Source organism: Maniola hyperantus, chromosome 28, assembly GCF_902806685.2.
Source record: "Maniola hyperantus chromosome 28, iAphHyp1.2, whole genome shotgun sequence".
Lineage (NCBI taxonomy): Eukaryota > Metazoa > Arthropoda > Insecta > Lepidoptera > Nymphalidae > Maniola > Maniola hyperantus.
Window position 1 is genome coordinate 2,431,765 of NC_048563.1, and position 19,693 is coordinate 2,451,457.

At 39.2% G+C, this 19,693-nt stretch overlaps 1 protein-coding gene across 3 annotated transcripts in view; it reads left to right on the forward strand.

Moving 5' to 3' along the window:
• The window catches only part of larp (La related protein), a 104,781-nt gene that overhangs the window by 7,480 nt on the left and 77,608 nt on the right, over positions 1-19,693 (forward strand). For all 3 annotated transcript variants that reach the window (XM_034983166.2, XM_034983167.2, XM_034983168.2), the window contains exons 2-3: positions 11,919-12,033; positions 13,377-13,450. In XM_034983166.2, the coding sequence (XP_034839057.1) occupies positions 11,919-12,033; positions 13,377-13,450 (189 nt within the window). The remainder of the gene's footprint in view (positions 1-11,918; positions 12,034-13,376; positions 13,451-19,693) is intronic.

Sequence of the window (19,693 nt, forward strand, 5' to 3'; positions counted from 1 at the left end):
ATAACATGTGGCTTTGTTAATAAGATATCTTGTCTAGATAATGTCTTATAACGTAAGTTAATCTTTGATAACGGTAGTAATCGAGTGTTAGTACTTAGTAGCTCGAAATTTGTCTTTATCACACTCCTACAATCGCAATTGTTGTGATTGGCTGAATTTACGGTAGCTATTTTTACTGGTTTGAAAAACCGATAGACATTTGGGTCCCAAGGTGCTGGAATGGCGACCTCGTACTAGAAACAGCAGCGTTAAACGCTAAAAAGAAACCGCAGCGTTGGAAGACCCCCCCTCCCTACTATAACGCGTACAGCACGTGGCCGAAAGTAATGTACATCGGCCTTTAGAATGACATTTCGGATTTGTAGAGCGTTGTCTCTGTCACTCGTACCTATATGACGTTTTATCGGTCTAGACGACAGAGACAACGCTCTACAAATCTGCTATCTCCTTCTAAAGGTCGATGTACATTAATTTCGGCAACGTACTGTAAAATTAAACTCCTCACGCGCCATTTTAACTTTTTGTGACAAATTTCAAGTCAAAAGTACGATTTTAGTCCTTTATTTTAAAGGTGAACCGTGTTTTTGACACGACAATTGACCCATAGAGTTAAAATGGCGCGTGAGGAGTCATTTTGTACGGGCTATACGTGGATAGACGACATCAAGCGAGTTGCGCGGGATTCAGGCGGCGCGTGTCGGCGCAAGACCGTGGCGCGTGGAAGTCACTTCAAGAGACCTATGTCCAGCAGTGGACGTCGTTGATGATGATGATTTTTGCTGTAACTGTCCATTATAGCCAACTAGATGATGCCCGCGACTTCGTCCGCGTGGATTTAGGTTTTTAAAAATCCCGTGGGAATTCTTTGATTTTCCGGGATAAAAAGTAGCCTATGTCCTTCCCCGGATGCAAGCTATCTCTGTACCAAATTTCATCCAAATTAGTTGTACGGATGGGCCGGGAAAAGCTAGCAGGCAGACAGACAGACTTTCGCATTTATAATATTAGTACGAATAATATAGATATAAGATAGTCCCTTCTTACTCTGAGAGGAGACCCGTGCTCTGTAGTGAGCCGGCGATGGGTTGATCATGATGATATAGATAAGAGGTGATTGCGATCGTCATACTGTTGCTGTGAAACTCTGGCGTTAGATTGGATGGAATGCAATGTTTATCAGTTCATTTGTAAAGATTAATGACTTACTTTTGATAAGAGCGAGGCATTTCAATCTTTGTTCTGACAACTACTATGTAACCAATTATATTTAATCAACATCACCAACAAAGCGCTACAACCCTGGGTGGGTTACGGAACCCTAAAGGTTAGGGTTCCGTACCTCAAATACAAATAATTAATATTTTCAATTTTCCAAGTACCAAGTAGGGTATCATTTGAAAGAACTTTACCTGTACCTACATTCTAAAACAGATTTTTTTTTTTATGCATATTACAATAGTTTTGATTTCCCCGAATGTCTGCTATAAGACGACTATATCTAGACGACCTCCCTGGCGCAGTGGTGAGCGCTGTGGTCTTAATAGTGGGAGGTCCCGGGTTCGATTCCTGGCAGGGGTTTGGAATTTTATAATTTCTAAATTTCTGGTCTGGTCTGGTGGGAGGCTTCGGCCGTGGCTAGTTACCACCCTTACCGGCAAAGCCGTGCCGCCAAGCGATTTAGCGTTCCGGTACGATGCCGTGTAGAAACCAAAGGGGTATGGGTTTAATAAAAAAAACTGCCATACCCCTTCCAGGTTAGCCCGCTATCATCTTAGACTGCATCATCACTTACCACCAGGTGAGATTGCAGTCAAGGGCTTGTATCTGAATAAAAAAATAAAAAAATACCTACCTACCTGCCAAATTTCAAGATTCTAGGTCAACGGGAAGTACCCTGTAGATTTCTTGACAGACCGATAGACAGACAACAAAGTGATCCTATAAGGGTTCCGTTTTTCCTTTTGAGGTACGGAACCCTAAAAAACCGGTCAAGTGCGAATCAGATTCGCGCACTGAGGGTTCCGTACTACAACAGACAGACACACAGACATGACAAATCTATTTAAGGGTTCCGTTTTTTTGCCATTTCGCTAAGGAACCCTAATTAAGAGGCAAATCGCTTCATATAACAAGTAAAATTTATAGATGGCAATCGGGGTATGAGGCGGAGGGTCGCCCCGCACACCACCCGCACGTCACGCGCGCTCGCCCGCACCGGGTAAGCGCGGGGGCTGTGGTATAGTATAAGGAGAGTCGATACATCGGAGAGGCACAACATTTCACTCTAGTATGACATATGAGTGAAATTATCGTACTGGCGCGTATCCAACATGACGTCACTTGGATGTCAACGCCTGTGTGACGTCACGCGACCTTCGGGAGGGGAACTTGGTGATTAAAATATAATTAACCGTACCCAAGTAGGTATACGAACTATGTATAGTTCGTACAACCGATAGACGTTGGGGTCCCAAGGTGCTGGAATGGCGACCTCGCAGCGTTGGAAGACCCCCCACTAGGTGGACGGACGACATCAGACGAGTCGCAGGGAGCCGCTGGATGGCGGCGGCGGCCCAAGACCGTGGCGTGTGGAAGTCCCTACAAGAGACCTATGTCAGTCAGTGGACGTCTATTGGTTGATGATGATGAAGTAGGTCGATTAAAGCGATGATGTGATGAAAGTCTATTGAGTAACACGTCAGCCTCCTATTCTTGGGCTCCGGGGTTCGATCCCGGGACTTTTCGGAGCTATGTGCGTTTTAAGCAATTAAATATCATTTGCTGTAACGGTGAAGAAAAACATCGTGAGGAAACCTGCATGCCTGCGAGTTCTCCAAAATGTCCTCAACAGTGTGTGTAGTGTGCCAATCCGCACATGGCCAGCTTGGTAGACTCTGTCCAAAACCCTTCTCACTGTGAGAGGAGACCCGTGCTCTGTAGTGAGCCGGCATGATCATGACGATGATCAACTCATCGCCACCTTGTCCACATACCACCAAACAAGTTTCTTATGTCGTCCTCCCACCTTTTAAATTGTCTCCCCCTTCTTTCTTCTCTTTTTGTTTCTGGGGTACCATTCTAGAACTTTTTTGGACCATTTTTCTACGTTATTTCTTATCATGTGCCCTGACCATCTATATTTTAATTGTTTTACTACTTTTTCTACATTTTTAAATTTTGTTTTTCCCTTTATATCTTGTAGCTTTATTCTGTCCCTTAGTCTAACACCTATTACACTAGAGAGGAATAGTACTATAGAGAGGAATAGTAACTGCGAAATTGCCAACGCCTACAAACTTAGGTACAATGCACACTAGCGAACCTTTCCGGGAACCCTCAAAGGGCTAACGAAGTGCATCTGCTCAACCCCTCCGTGCCAATATCCACGAGGGCGTCCTTGACATTAGCGAAGGGGCAACCCTAATGGAGAGGGCTACACCCGCTATTGTAGCCTAGGAGACTATATTGCAAATGTTGGGAGTAAACTAACCTATCATGCACACTAATCTAAATCTTCTTCTTCTAAATATATAAAAGGATTGACTGACTGACTGATCTATCAACGCACAGCTCAGACTACTGGACGGATCGGGCTGAAATTTGGCATGCAGATAGTCATTATGAGGTAGACATCCGCTAAGAAAGGATTTTTGAAAACTCAACCCTTAAGGGGGTGAAATAGGGGTTTGAAATTTGTGTAGTCCACGCGGACGAAGTCGCGAGCATAAGCTAGTCCATACTAATATTATAAATGCGAAAGTGAATTTGTCTGTCGGTCTGTTTGGTAGCCTTTCACGGCCCATCTGTTCAACCGATTTTGACGAAATTTGGTACAGAGATAGATTGCATACCGGGGAAGGACATAGGCAGTAGCCTATGTCCTTCCCCGGCTCCTTAAAAGTATTTTATCCCGGAAAATCGTAGAGTTCCAAGGGAATTTTTAAAAACCTAATTCCACTCGGACGAAGTCGCGGGCATTAGCTAGTTGTTTGGTAAACTAATAAATCAATAGCGTTCAACATAAGAAGTAAATGTCGAAACCCCTTTATTTTTATTTGTATTCCAATTAAAAGCCAATTAGATGCGTCCGTTACTGATTGATAACGTTATCTTGTCGCATTCATAATATATTGACACCGATTCCGTTGTCTTTCTCTAAACTTAATTTAGAGTATCTGCATCCTTTTCTTTTGAACAATGCTAAAAAGGGACACAACATGAACTTTACATTTAAAGACTGAAAATTTTAGTGCACGCTACAAATTTAAACAGTAGGCTCGCGATTGTGCGCTAAATTCACGGGTTTTACCATCTAAAAATTAATTTGAAACTGTCAAACTGCATATGTCCTTTTCATTTTACATTAGTACGAAGAGTATGCGAATACTCTAAAATTAGGTTGTGCTCAGAGTCAGTACCATTGACTAATTTCTTAAACTGGACACTTTCAAGTAAAGATTTTTATAAAACCCTGTGAAGATGATATTGCTAGGGGCTCAATTCGAATGCCATAAGCCTACTTTGTCGCATTAGTTTACCAATTGTGAAAAATCAAATTAAATTTGAATTTCGCGGGCAGACCGTGTCTTCCACCTCAACAAACCATGTATTATTGTTTAAGAGTTTCATCATACTGGGCCTTAACAAACCATGTATTATTGTTTAGAGTTTCATCATACTGGGCCTTAACAAACCATGTATTATTGTTTAGAGTTTCATCATACTACTGATCAGCTGGGAGAAGTTAACATTGGATGATGTCCAAATAATCTATTTTTAATCTGTTTATATCACGCAATTTTCGCATAATATATATGTCTATATTTATAGGTATGTTTGTGCGTTTGTTTATTAGACGTTTCGCGCTTGATTGGTCGGGATGTAAACATAGTAACAGTTGGTAAATAGAAATACAAAAGTTTTCTATTCAAATAAACTTTTATAAGTGCTTTTGAATCGTTAAGTGAATCTATCTGTTAATTACTAATCTATATGTACAGTCATCATCATCATGATCAACCCATGACTACAGAGTACGGGTCTCCTCTCAGATTGGGAATAGTTCGCCACTCTGACCTAGTTCACACACCTTTGAGAACATTATGGAGAACTCCCAAAATAAATAAAATTAACTATGTACGTATGCATAGGTACATTAATTTTTATCGACGATTCTTTTTTTTTTTTTATATTTAGATTACTAGCGTGGCGTGCACTGGAGTTCAAGCCAGGGTATGCATTTAGGTATGAACTATGAACTAACTTTGCGGTAGGTTAAAATGAAAAATAAGCATTGATTTATTACAATGAGGGTAAGCAGTGCGTTTATGCCTCTATGAGCTGCACGCCACTGAATTATTTACTAGCTGCCGAACGATGCCCGCAATTTCATACGTCCAATTTAATTCCGTGAGAACTCTTTGATTTGTAGGGTTCCGTACCTCAAAAGGAAAAACGGAACCCTTATAGGATCACTTTGTTGTATGTCTGTCTGTCTGTCTGTCAAGAAACCTACAGGGTACTTCCCGTTGACCTATAATCATGAAATTTGGCAGGAAGGTAGGTCTTATAGCAGACATTTGGGGAAAAATCTGAAAATCGTGAATTTGTTGTTAAATGCCACAAAAAAAAATTAAATTGTGGTCATGAACAAATATTGCTATTTTCAACTTTCAAAGTAAGACAACTATACCAAGTGGGGTATCATGTGAAAGGGCTTTACTTGTACATTCTAAAACAGATTTTTATTTATTTTTATGCATCATTGTTTTTGCATTATCGTGCAAAATGACGAAAAAATCCGACTGTAGTACGGAACCCTCGTTGCGCGAGCCTGACTCGCACTTGGCCGGTTTTGTTAAAGAATATTAGCCATGGCCTTTGACTAACATTCCCTTTTCCTCTCCAATTAAGCGTGAAGCTTGTGCTAGGAGTAGGTACGAGAATAGTGCAACGGGTGGGGTTTGAACCGGCGACCTTTCAAATTTCCGTCCGCACCTTTAACCGTTGAGCTATTGAGGGTATTATTCTAATTCTAATCTAAATATATAAACGGAAAAGGTGACTGACTGACTCACACACCATTAAGAATTTAAGCCGGATTTTTTTTCTTTATTTATTTAACGGCTTTTATACCTATGTACATGTTAGCCATATTTTAATCTAAGTACATAAAATAAAAACAAAAGCCTTTGATTGGCTGTGAAAAAAGGTAAACAGCGAATCAACCAATCAAAGGGCAGAATTTTGACGATTACGATAACGATGAATACGTTTTTCTTACACAATCGGGGGGCTGGTCTTAAACTATAGCTATGCAAAAAATCACGTCGATCCGTTGCGACGTGATTGAAGGAAAAACCAACAGACACTTTCGCATTTATAATATGGAGAGTGATTTACATATATAACCCCTATAGGTAGGACGAATCAGATGGTATGACTTTTCATTTTTCTCGCGTACAAAAATACGCTTTCTTAAATAGAAATAATTGACGAAAAAAGGTTGACAGACGCAGTGCGTTGCCGGCTCGCTCGCTTGGCGCGGCGCCAGTGCCGCAGGGTACCCAAAACACTGTCCCGTTCAATAACTACCGTGACGACCTCTCTGACTCATTGTCAGAGTGAACTAGAGTGAGGGAACTCGCGGTTCGATCCTGAATCGATGATGGCAAACATTAGACTTTGGTGACGTGAAATCATAAAGCCATCATCATTGCCCACTCAAATAAATAAATGTGATTCTCTAGATATATTTTTTTCTTCCTAACGTGTCACACTAGACTAACAGTGTGACTCGTTGGGAATTCTAATGGATAAAAACGTTGCAACTACATGATATGAAGCTACAATATCAATTGCCATCATCAAATCCATTAAAACACTTTCTGACCAACAGAGTTGTTCACGTATGGAATAAATTGCCTAAGGGTGTGGTTGTGTCAAGTTCTGTTAACCAGTTCAAGAATAGATATTAGACAAACATTTGGAAAACTCGAAGCACTTCTGATATAGACGCATTATCAAAAGCTGCTTGGTCTATTATAAATAGTAATAATAATAAAAAATTGATAATACCTAGTAACAGTGTAACTCGATGGGAGAAAATTTTCGATGAATTCCCGACGAGTCATACTGTGACACGTTTGAGTGTGACTCCTTGGGAACCCATCAAAAAATAGGGCTAATTTAGGGCTACTTGCGTCAAATATACTAACATTTGACGCCTGCCAGTGTCGTGCTGCCCTAACTGTTGTGAACTGTGGCAGTGTTGCCAACTGCTTTCCAAAATAGCAGTAAACTAACCTCGAAAATGCACTCATCATCATTATCAACTCATCGCCGGCTCACTACTGAGAACGGGTCTCCGCTCTCAGGTTCCGTACCTCAAAAGGACCCAGGATCACTTTGTTGTCTGTCTGTCTGTCGTGCCTGTCAAGAAAACCTATACGGTAATGACGGTAAAATACGGTACGGTATGAAAGTTGGCAGGTAGGTAGGTCTCATACTCAGACATAAGGGGAAAATCTGAAAACCGTGAATAGGCTGACATCACACAAAAAAATTAAAATGTGGTCATGAACTAATAATTCGTATTTTCAATTTTCGAAGTAAGATAACTACATATATCAAGTGCTATATATGCCGGTTTTTTAGGGTTCCGTACCTCAAAAGGAAAAATGGAACACTTATAGGTTCACTTTGTTGTCTGTCTGTCTGTCTGTCTGTCTGTCTGTCTGTCTGTCAAGAAACCTACAGGGTACTTCCCGTTGACCTAGAATCATGAAATTTGGCAGGTAGGTAGATCTTATAGCTGACATTTGGGGAAAATCTGAAAACCGTGAATTTAGGGTTAGATCACACACAAAAAATTAAATTGTGGTCATGAACTAATAATTAGTATTTTCAACTTTCGAAGTGAGTGACTATATCAAGTGGGGTATCATAATATGAAAGGTCTTCACCTGTACTTTCTAAAACTGATTTTTATTTATTTTTATGCATCATAGTTTTTGAACTATCGTGTAAAATGTGTAATGCGGAACCCTCATTGCGCAGGCCTGACTCGCACTTGGCCGGTTTTTTTGTATAAAATTAATAGTTAATAATTGAAAGTGGCACAAAATTGGTTATTCGAATAGCTCAAGGAGTTTCCCAACTGCCGTATGTATGTAGTTTGACATTTTTGCACCGAACCTGTTGTTACGAATCGCACTTGATGAAGGATTATATGCCTCAATCATAAGGCAGGAAGATCTACTTTACTCTCATGAATTGGTAACAATCAAGTGTGGTATAAGTCATAAGATCATAGCGGGCGCAGCTTATTTGAAGATTTCATAATAATGTACCTTGTACCAATAGTAGTTAAACCATATAAAATCGGCCCCCCAATTGTGTAAGAATAACCATTTCATGGCTATTGCAATCGTCAAGAAATTCTGCCATTTGATTGGTTGATTCGCTGTTTACATTTTTTCACAGCCAATCAAAGGGCAGAAATCTTGACGATTGCGATAGCCATAAAATGGTTATTCTTACACAATTGGGGGGCAGTTGAGTAAGCTAGCCGGTCTCAAAAGATTTGTTTGATATTTTTACTTGTAACCTGTTACGGATCGCACTTGATGAAGTATTGTGCGTCTTAATGACATGGCAGGATGAGCTACTTTACTCTCATGAATTGGTAACAATCGTGTGTGGTACAAGTCATGGGATCATAGCGGGCCCAGCTTAGCTGTTAATAGTATTTTTATTATTCGCCCGTTTTAACAACTACATGTGCTTATGTGCTCGTAGACTCCACAGCTAGGTTAGGTGATCTATAAGCTCCTAAGAGTTGTGTCTGTTAAATTGTATAGAACCTGTGCAAATCATACGTGATGAATAAAAATATGCTGATCCCCGCGGCTTCGCCCGCGTGGATTTCGGTTTTTAAAATCCCGTGGGAACTCTTTAATTTTCCGGGATAAAAAGTAGCCTATGTCCTTCCCCGGGATGTAAACGAAATCTGTAACAAATTCTACGAGGATTCCAAACGTGCCTAGGTCTGAGAACAGCCCACATTTAGATTTTGGTTAAATCTTGTAAACTTGTATTAAATTAATATTCTGTGTTTTGTCGAAGGTTATAACTTAAAATCTTTAAGTTTTCAATACAAGGTAAAAGTTGTCATGGAAAAAACGTTGGAATGAATGATTTTATAATTAAGTATTGGTAAATTTGGTGTATGGTCCAAGTTAAAATATTTTAGCGGGTTAAGAATTTTAAGGTGTTTGGGTTTAAAGTGAAAAAGATCTATTGTAACTGCTATTTCCAGACTGTCCAAGTGTGAAAGTACAGAAAGCAACAATTTTCCTGTTGTATAGAAGCAGGCGTTACTTTGCGGAAATCCCTGATACAATGAACCAAAAGCTTAATTTGCTATACTCCGCTGAAACAGGTCGAGTCTGTATGGTGTAACATGCAACAAGCGACATGCACCACCTGCCCTCCCACTGCTAAACATGCAGGGAAAAGCAGTCACCAAGCAAGCAATACGCACCACCACTACACAGCACCACACAAATCCCAAAACACACTCGACGCACGTTTCGCCCCGACACCGGAGCATCCTCAGGAGATGTAGACCTTTCAATCCAATCGTCTTTGCAATTATTGTGAATCTTAATTTATTTATTCAGCTACAATGTCACGATCGCAATCACCTCTGATTGGTTGACGCTCGCTCACTATTGGCTACAATGCATTGTTGCAACAAGAATCGCACAAAATCAGCCAATCAAAACAATTGAGATTGTAATAATGATTGATGCAGGTTTTACGAAATCGACCTACAGTGCGACAAGGCTCTCTTGGCACTTGAATGATATTGACAGGGGGGCGCTGTTGGAGAACAAAGGCTTAGAATATTCAAACAAGAATAAAGGAGACACTTAACGGCAACGTTAGTTCCGATTTATTAATGAACCTAACTAGATTTAATATAAAATATAAGCTAAAATCCTATTATATTAACAAATTGTAATGATCCCCATTTTTTGTATAAAATGTAATGTAATAAGTGTTTCTATAAACAATGAAAATTGTTTATAGAAACACTATTATTATGTATTAAGAAGTAGAAGAATGACACACTTTTTAAACCTTCGTGGTTTTTTGCTGTGTCTAAATTGGATTGGTTAAACATTCTTTATGTTGGTAATTAAAAAAAAAAAAGTTTTTTGCTACGCGCCTAGACAGCCTTGTCGTACTGTACAGGTTAGCAATGGGAAAACGCTTATGATTTGTTTAACGCCATAATCCTCTATAGTGTACTGAAGGCCATGTTTTTGATACGGAAACCGGCTTGCATCGAACTCGATATGTGAGCGGTTTTAAAAACTGCCCACGTAAAAGTTGTATGCAGTTTTGTCTCTTGAATTTATAATTATTACAAGCGATCCGTCCAGGCTTCGCATGGCTGCATTGTAGATACTAAGGTGGTGTCAGTGAGGAGTAATTCTTCCGACATTTTGTTCAAATGTCGTCATATTTCAACAAATTAACACAAACCAATATTAAACAATACCTATAAACCTTCCTCTTGAATCACTCTATCTAATGGTGAAAACCGCATTAAAATCCGTTGCGTGGTTTAAAAGATCTACGCGTTCATACATACAGACAGCGAGAAGCGACTTTATTTTATACTATGTAGAGATTTTGTACTTTGGTTTCATCTGCCTAGGCCTTATAATATTAATAAGGCAATAGGCATACTTCATATTTCAGTTTTCTGTTGATCAGTGTTGTTGTTCATCCGTTGCGACGTGATTGAAGGACAAACCAATAAACAAACACACTTTCGCATTTATAATATAGGTACTGATTTTATTTCAATGCTAGATGATGCCCGCGACTTAGTCTGCGTGAATTTAGGTTTTTAAAAATCCTGTGGGAATTCTTTAGTTTTCTGGGACCGAACCGAATGTCCTACCCCAGGATGCCAGCTATCTCTGTACCAAATGTTGTCATAATCAGTTAAATGGATGGGCCGTGAAAAGCTAACAGACAGACAGACAGACACACTTTGGCATTTATAAAAGCCGTGCCGCCAAGCTATTTAGCGTTCCGGTACGATACCGTGTAGAAACCAAAGGGCTTAATACAAACTGCCATACCCCTTCCAGGTTAGCCCGCTTCCATCTTAGTCGGCATCGTCACTTACCACCAGGTGAGATTGCAGTCAAGGGCTAACTTGTATCTGCATAAAATAAAATAAAATAGTATTGAAATATGGATAGTACCTCACTTTTGAATGTCGAATAAATGAATATATAATATACTAGACTAGCTTATGCTCGCGACTTCGTCCGCGTGGACTACACAAATTTCAAACCCCTATTTCACCCCCTTAGGGGTTGAAATTTCAAAAATCCTTTCTTAGCGGATGCCTACGTCATAATAGCTATCTGCATGCCAAATTTCAGCCCGATCCGTCCAGTAAATTAAGCTGTGCGTTGATAGATCAGTCAGTCAGTCATTCAGTCAGTCACCTTTTCCTTTTATATATTTAGAAGATGATGCCCGCTACTTCGTCCGCGAGGATTTAGGTTTTTAAAATCCTGTGGGGACTCTTCAATTTTCCGGGATAAAAAGTAGCCTATGTCCTTCCCCGCGATGCAAGCCGTCTCTGTACCAAATTTCGTCAAAATCGGTTGAACGATTGAGCCGTGAAAAGCTAGCAGACAGACAGACAGACACACTTTCGCATTTATAATATTAGTATGGATTATATGAAGTAGGTTATTGATAATTTAAGGTTTTTAAACCGTCCCTGATCTGAAAGTAAGTCCTCAACAAACTGAGCCGGCCAGTAAGTTCTATAAACCTGTCAAGTCGGATTGTAATTCAACAGTTGTCCTCCTTGTCACCAGGTCCGAGGTGGGAGCACCGGGGCTCCGCCCCCCGCCCCGCCGGCTATCTTGGAGCCGGAGAAGCGGTCACCGCTGCAGCCGCAGCAGCAGGGCAGGGCGCAGCTGCCTCCTCCAGGTTAGCGTACTTTACACTTCATTCAAACGAAGAAGTAATGAAAGAGTTTTTTTTAAATAGAGATAGCGAGCAAACGAGCAGGCGGGTCACCTGATGTTAAGTGATTACCGCCGCCCATGAAATATTTGCAGCATCAGAGGAACGCCGATGCGTTGCCGGCCTGTTAGGAATTTTATTAATGTAAGAGAAACTCGTATCACATCTGCATTACATTTATTTCCCAAAATAATCAAACTACTGTTACAACATTTTATTAAGGTTTTTGACAAGAGTATATTATAATAACTACGTTTTTGGTATCTTCTATTAATCTATGGTCAGGTTTGTTGAAAAGGGACATAGACTATAAAGTATGCATTGCTACCTATATTTTAACAAATTTGGTGGTCCGCCCCTTGAATAACCCCATTTAGGATTCCGTAACCTCAAAAGAAGAAGCCTCAAAAGTAAAGCTGTGATAGCCTAGGGGTTAGGACGTCCGCTTTCTTATCGGAGGTCGAGGGTTCGATCCCGGGCACGCGCCTCTAACTTTTCGGAGTTATGTGCGTTTTAAGTAATTAAATATCACTTGCTTTAGCGGTGAAGGAAAACATCGTGAGGAAAGCTGCATGCCTGAGAGTTCTATGTAATAATGTTCTTAATGGTGTGTGAGTCAGTCCGTCAGTCAGTCACCTTTTCCGTTTATATATTTAGATTAGAATTAGAATAATACCCTCAATAGCTCAACGGTTAAAGGTGCGGACGGAAATTTGAAAGGTCGCCGGTTCAAACCCCACCCGTTGCACTATTCTCGTACCTACTCCTAGCACAAGCTTCACGCTTAATTGGAGAGGAAAAGGGAATGTTAGTCAAAGGCCATGGCTAATATTCTTTAACAAAACCGGCCAAGTGCGAGTCAGGCTCGCGCAACGAGGGTTCCGTACCACAGTCGTATTTTTTCGACATTTTGCACGATAATTCAAAAACTATGATGCATAAAAATAAATAAAAATCTATTTTAGAATCCACAGATTAAGACCTTTCATATGATACCGCACTTGATATAGTTATCTTGCTTCGAAAATTGAAAATACAAATTATTAGTTCATGACCACAATTCATTTCTTTTTGTGATGTAACCACAAATTCACGGTTTTCAGATTTTTCCCGGAATGTCTGCTATTAGACCTACCTACCTACCAAATTTCATGATTCTAGGTCAACGGGAGTACCCCGTAGGTTTCTTGACAGACAGACAAACAACAAAGTGATCCTATAAGGGTTCCGTTTTTCCTTTTGAGGTACGGAACACTAATGAAATGAATTGATACGTATTATAGTTAACTCATCCACTTTTCTCACAGAGCCCGTGCCGCCACCGCCAGCCCCGAAGCCAGCAGTCGTGAAGCCACCCAAGAATGTCAAGATCAACCAGAAGGTAGGCCCTTAGAGTTTTGTCATTTAGCAAAATTGGCAATTTCGCCTATGACCAAATTCGCTACTGCTGCACAAGCGTGAGATAATTCGTGCGATATATTGGAACGCTAAATGAATACTGCGAATAGGCATGCAACGATATATCGGAAATCTAATAAATATCAATATATCGAAGCCTTAAATATCGATGATTATCGATACCCCGATTGCCATCTCAACCTGTAGCGGACTAAACGTTCTAAAATATCACAGCCTTGTGCCCCAATGTGGTAAGACAAAAGTTGCGCGTGTGCGGCATTACCTTACGATAATATTTATATTTCTTATTCGACAACAATTAATTTATCTATTTTTAATGGACTTGTGCGTTTATAGCCAGCCTTAATAACATCAAGTTTTACTTCAAAGTAATCAATTCAAGTTTTGATATTCGGAGCGAGATTTAATAAATTGTTTAAAAGCGACATACCAGCTGTATAAATTCCAGTCCATTTGACATATAAAAGCTGTAAGGGAAAAATTCAAGTCTAGAAATAGCGTATCGACGTATATTTTAAAAGAATTACCGCCGCAAGGTTGCCGGCTTATCGGTGTTTTATAGTTTTATATGTTTTATATAATATTAATTTACTAGCTGCCCCGGCCAACTTCGTTCCGCCTAACAGTCGATTCTAATTTTTTAAATTTTTCTCCGTAAGAACCATCCCCGTACTTCAAGGAATATTATGAAAAACTAGCTTATTCCCGCGACTTCGTCCGCGTGGACTACACAAATTTCGAACCCCTAATTTACCCCCTCAGGGGTTGCATTTTTAAAAATCCTTTCTTAGCGGATGCCTCTATCATAGTAGCTATCTGCATGCCAAATTTCAGCCTGATCCGTCCAGTAGTTTGAGCTGTGCGTTGATAGATCAGTCAGTCAGTCAGTCAGTCACCTTTTCCTTTTATATATAACTAGCTTATGCTCGCGACTTCGTCCGCGTGGACTACAAAATTTCAAAACCCTATTTCACCCCCTTAGGAGTTGAATTTTCAAAAATCCTTTCTTAGCGTATGCCTACGTCATAATAGCTATCTGCATGCCAGATTTCAGTCCGATCCGTCCAGTAGTTTGAGCTGTGCGTTGATAGATCAGTCAGTAAGTCAGTCACCTTTTCCTTTTATATATTATATAAGATATATAGACTAGCTGCCCTGGCGAACTTCATTCCGCCTAACAGTCGATTCTAATTTTTTAAATTTTTCTTCGTAAGAACCATCCCCGTACTTCAAGGAATATTATAAAAAATGAATTCGCGAAATCGGTTCAGCTGTTCTCGAGATTTGCGATCAGCAACACATTTAGCGATTCATTTTTACATATAGAGATATTTCATAGAGTGGGTTCAGGAACTTTTCGATCTTGTCCCCCCTTCACCATTTTACCACCGAACCGAAACACGTCGGGCGAGTTTCCATGACATCCCATCTACACGCACGAAACGTTTTGCGTCATCATTCCTCATACGTATGGCTAAGGTTTGGAATACTCTTCCACGATATGTGTTTCCTACCAATTACAACCCGGGTATCTTTAAAACAACAGTAAATAGGCATCTTGTAGGTAAACGCGTCCCATCTCAGGCCGCATCATCACTTTCCATCAGGTGTGATTGTGTTCAAGCGTTTGCCTATAATGAATTTTAAAAAAAAAAACGAAAATTTATGCGTTGTCGTTAATCAATTCTACCAATCGGTCGACGGGCATCACGAGGGCAGTCGGACGGAAAACTGCGCGGTCGGTGGACGCGTTTGCCGCGCTTATTTGAATTTAGAACAGTGGAACCCATTTTGAATTTCAAATAAATAATCTGTGCTAATATTAAAACAGGTGTTTTAACAAGTCGATGTTTCGGTGCTGCATGGATTAGTCGCGAGTGTTCTATCGTGACGAGTTTTTAATTATTTGTGGTACATGAGTTGTGGTGTTTACTTTTAATGATTTTCCATTTTCACGCGGTCTTATCTTTTGAATTTGACGCGGTCTCCACTCAAGGACTTTCCGGCTCCAACGGCCATCGCCTCTACGACAGACATGACCTGCCCACTGCCACTTCAGCTTGCTAATAGTTTGGGCTATGTCAGTGATCTTGGTTTTCCTGCGGATCTCCTCATTTCGGATCTTATCCCTCAGGGAAACTCCTAACACAGCCCTCTCTATAGCTCGCTGAGAGGCTGAAAATTTATGCTTTGTCGTTAATCAATTCTACCAATCGGTCAACGGGCATCACTAGGCCAGTCCGACGGAAAACTGCGCGCTCGGTGCACGCGTTTACCGCGCTTATTTGAATTTAGAACAGTGGAACCCATTTTGAATTTCAAATAAATAATCTATGCTAATATTAATACATGCGTTTTAACAAGTCAATGTTTCGGTGCTGCGTAAATTAGTCGCGAGTGTTTTATCGTGACGAGTTTTTAATTATTTGTGGTAAATGAGATTGTGGTGTTTACTTTTAATGATTTTCCATTTTCACGCGTTTACTTATCGTTTGGAATTCCAATAATGGTGGGGTTTTTAATCACCGACTAAATAACTAACTTATTAGTTTGACATGCTTAAAAGATATCCAGTAAGTACGAATACTCTCAAAACGTCTTTCTTTATTAAATAATTCCGTAGTTAAATACATATCAGTTTTGGTGATTGTAACATCGCCCATGAATTATTAATAATCTTATTTTAACGATATTAATTTATCGTGTCGATCCTAGTGTTTTTTTTTTAAATTAATTAACCGGTGTAAAAAAACCCGGCTAAGTGCGAATCAGACTATCGCACCGAAAGTTCCGTATTACAGTCGTATTTTTTAGACATTTTGCACGATAAATCAAAAACTATTATGCATAAAAATAACAAAAAAATCTGTTTTAGAATGCACAGGAGATTGGAGAAGCCCTTTCATATGATAGCCCACTTAGTAAAGTTATCTTACTTCGAAAATTTAAAATACTAATTATTAGTTTATGACCACAATTTTTTTTGTGATGTAATTACAAATTCACGGTTTTACATTTTTTCCCTAATGTCTGCTATAAGACCTACCTATCTGCCAAATTTCATGATTGTAGGTCAACGGGAAGTACCCTGTAGGTTTCTTGACAGACCGACATATGTACAGACAGACAACAAAGTGATCCTATAAGGAACCCTAAAAAATGAGAAATGGGTGTTTTTTCCTACGTGGCCGTTGTTTATCGGTGGATTTGTTTCAGTGTTGAAATGCAGTTATGTTTTTCATGGTTAGTTTTGTCATGGTGGAATAGGTTTTTAATACACAGATCGGAACGCGTTCTGTGTTTGTCAACTGATAAGCGAATTAAAATTGTTGTTGTCGAGTGTTTTTCATGTCGCGATTCAAGTATTTCATTATGAAACAGTTCTGGTTCACTGCGCTCATTGTGTTTAGAGAAATATAACTTGAAAAACATATTTTTTTATAAGTGAGAGAGACAACGCTCTACAAAGCCGAAATCTCATTCTAAAGGCCGATGTACATTATTTTTTGCCTTGTACTGTAAGTTTATTAATACCGGACGTTTCTTTTGTTTATTTTACAGTAGCCAACTGAAGCTATTTCGATATATAATATGTACGGCGATAAAAATCAAGGATAATGTCCGCAGGCATTTCGTTTATTTTTGAAACGAGTACGTAGTATAGACTACTGACTTCAAAATCTAAATATATAAAAGCTAAATACCACTCACTCACTCACTCACTCACTGACTGACTGACTAATCACGAAATATCAGAAACTATTAAGCCTACAAACTTGAAATTTGGAAGGTATGTTCTTTATAGGACGTAGGTGTCAGCTAAGAAACGGTTCTGATAAATTCCCCCCTAAGGGTGTGAATGGGGTGGGGGGGGGGGGGGGGTCGTAGATTGTATGAAAGTCCTATGTTTTTGAAGTTAAAGACTTGAAAATCGACATTTAGGTTATTAGCTTTAAATAATAAAAATCTGTATAAGTCAATTTGGAAAATTCCCTTAAGGGTGGTAAAATAGTGGGGAAAAGTTTTTATATAATTTTTTTAATTATTGTTATTTTTACTTGAAATTTAAAACGTAAATTCTTCCTAGGGGGTAGATATCAGATAAGAAAGGATCTAACTCAATTCCCCCAATAAGGGGGTGATATGGGGGTTGAAAAGTTGTATGAAAGTCCTATGTTTTTGAAGTTAGAGACATGAAAATCGACATTGAGTTATTAGCTTTAAATAATAAAAATCTGTAAAATTCAATTTGGGAAATTCTCCCCTCAAGGGTGGTAAAATAGGGGGGGGGGGGGCAATATTTTTATAGAAAAGTTTTAACTATTGTTATTTTTACTTGAAATTTGAAACGTAGGTTCTTTCTAGAATCAGATAAGAAAGGATCTAACCAAATTCTCTCCGTAAGGGGTTGAAAATCCTGTTTTTGAAGTTAGAGATATGAAAATTGGCATTTAGGTATTCTGGGTTCCGTGCCTTAAGGTGAGACTGAGTTAGTAGGTAAGTGCGGCCTTTTGCAGCGGGAAAATTTCAGATCTCATGAGAAACCAAAAATTTTACGCGGACGAAGTCGCGGGCAACTGCTAGTAAATATAGAAACGGTAAAGGAGTGTTGTGCTTGTCTCCGCCTCAGATGTCTGGTCGAACATCAGAGCACGTCATTATAAAAACAGATGTATTTATTTAGCAGTTCAATTTATTTTATTTATTTTATATCTAATTAGAACGGCAGTGCCACTTACACTAACTAGATGATTAATAATAAATTTAAATACAAATAAAGGTACAAGAAAAAAGACATAAAATACAAAACGAAAGATCAAAGAATTTTGAATATGTACGCTGTTATGTTGCTACAGATGCCTTGACAATTGGGTATTTGACTACATCAAAAATAAATTATTTCTCAGTGATTATTAAATAAAGGGTCTTCTAAAATACGTAAAATCCACGTCCTATGTTGGTTTTAAGTGTAATAACCATTTTAAATTATCGATTAAACTAAAAAAACACGTCAAATGATTGTGACGTCACACACCGGTACTTCATAGAATCTCGCATACTAAGCGCGCGTTTTAACGTTTGTTTTTTTTTTTAATTTATTTAGGGGCTTTTATATTTATATACATGTCAGCCCCATTATAATCTAATACATACAATCAAAACAAGAAAATCTTAACCTAACGACATAACACCAATACAAAAAAAAAAAAGTTAAAGAAAGAACAAAATTAAAGTTTTACTGTCAAAAAGTCACTGATTTGACTTGTTGTCAGATACCGTATTGAGTATTGTGTGCTTTTTGTTGAGTTGCTATAAGAGGCGACACGTTTTAGCGCCGTAGTTTACAGCTACAGTGGGATGATCGTGATCCTTCTTTCCACGCACATGCAAACTGTGGAACCAACTCCCATCGGCGGTGTTCCCATTAGATTACAACATGGGGTTATTCAAGGGGCGGACCAACAGATTCCTAAAAGGCCGGCAACGCATTGGTGGTTCCTCTAGTACTGCAAATGTTCATGGGCGGCGGTAATCACTTAACATCAAGTGACCCGCCTACTCGTCTGCCTGCTATTTCTATGAAAAGAAAACAATCTTGTGTAAGTTGTAGCGGTGTTGTGTATTACTAAACTCATTTTAATAAAATATCTATTGCGTTAAAATTTCGCAATCTATCATTTAGTTAATAAAATGTGACCTTTCGAAACTGGCTTACGCTCCCAATCACTTTTGGCTCTGAATATACATGCATAAGACATATCTATACGAAATAAAAAGAGAGAGCAACCGCCGAGTTTCTTGCTGGTTCTTCTCGGTAGGAAAGGCATTCCGAACCAGTGGTAGATGCATCCGACTATTCGTAAGTACTTGTAAAAGTTTATTCGAATTTATTCGAAAGGTTTCCATAAGCCAAATCCATAACTCCTGTAACTCTAACGGTGAGATCTATAGAGCGCACTCTGACTTAGCTTAGACTTAAGACAGAGTTTAAACGAGACAGAGCTATATTTATCGCATAAATCTGTCTCGTTTTAACTCAATCTTAAGTCTGAGCAAAGTCAAAGTGCGCTCTATAGATCTCGAATCGTGTCTAAGCAAAGATCTTGAACCGCTTTATACAGGGTGTAACCAGAACACTAGCAAAAACTTAGCGTTATTGTTATACTACCTAAACACAATTCAATACCAATAACCATTTGCCTCA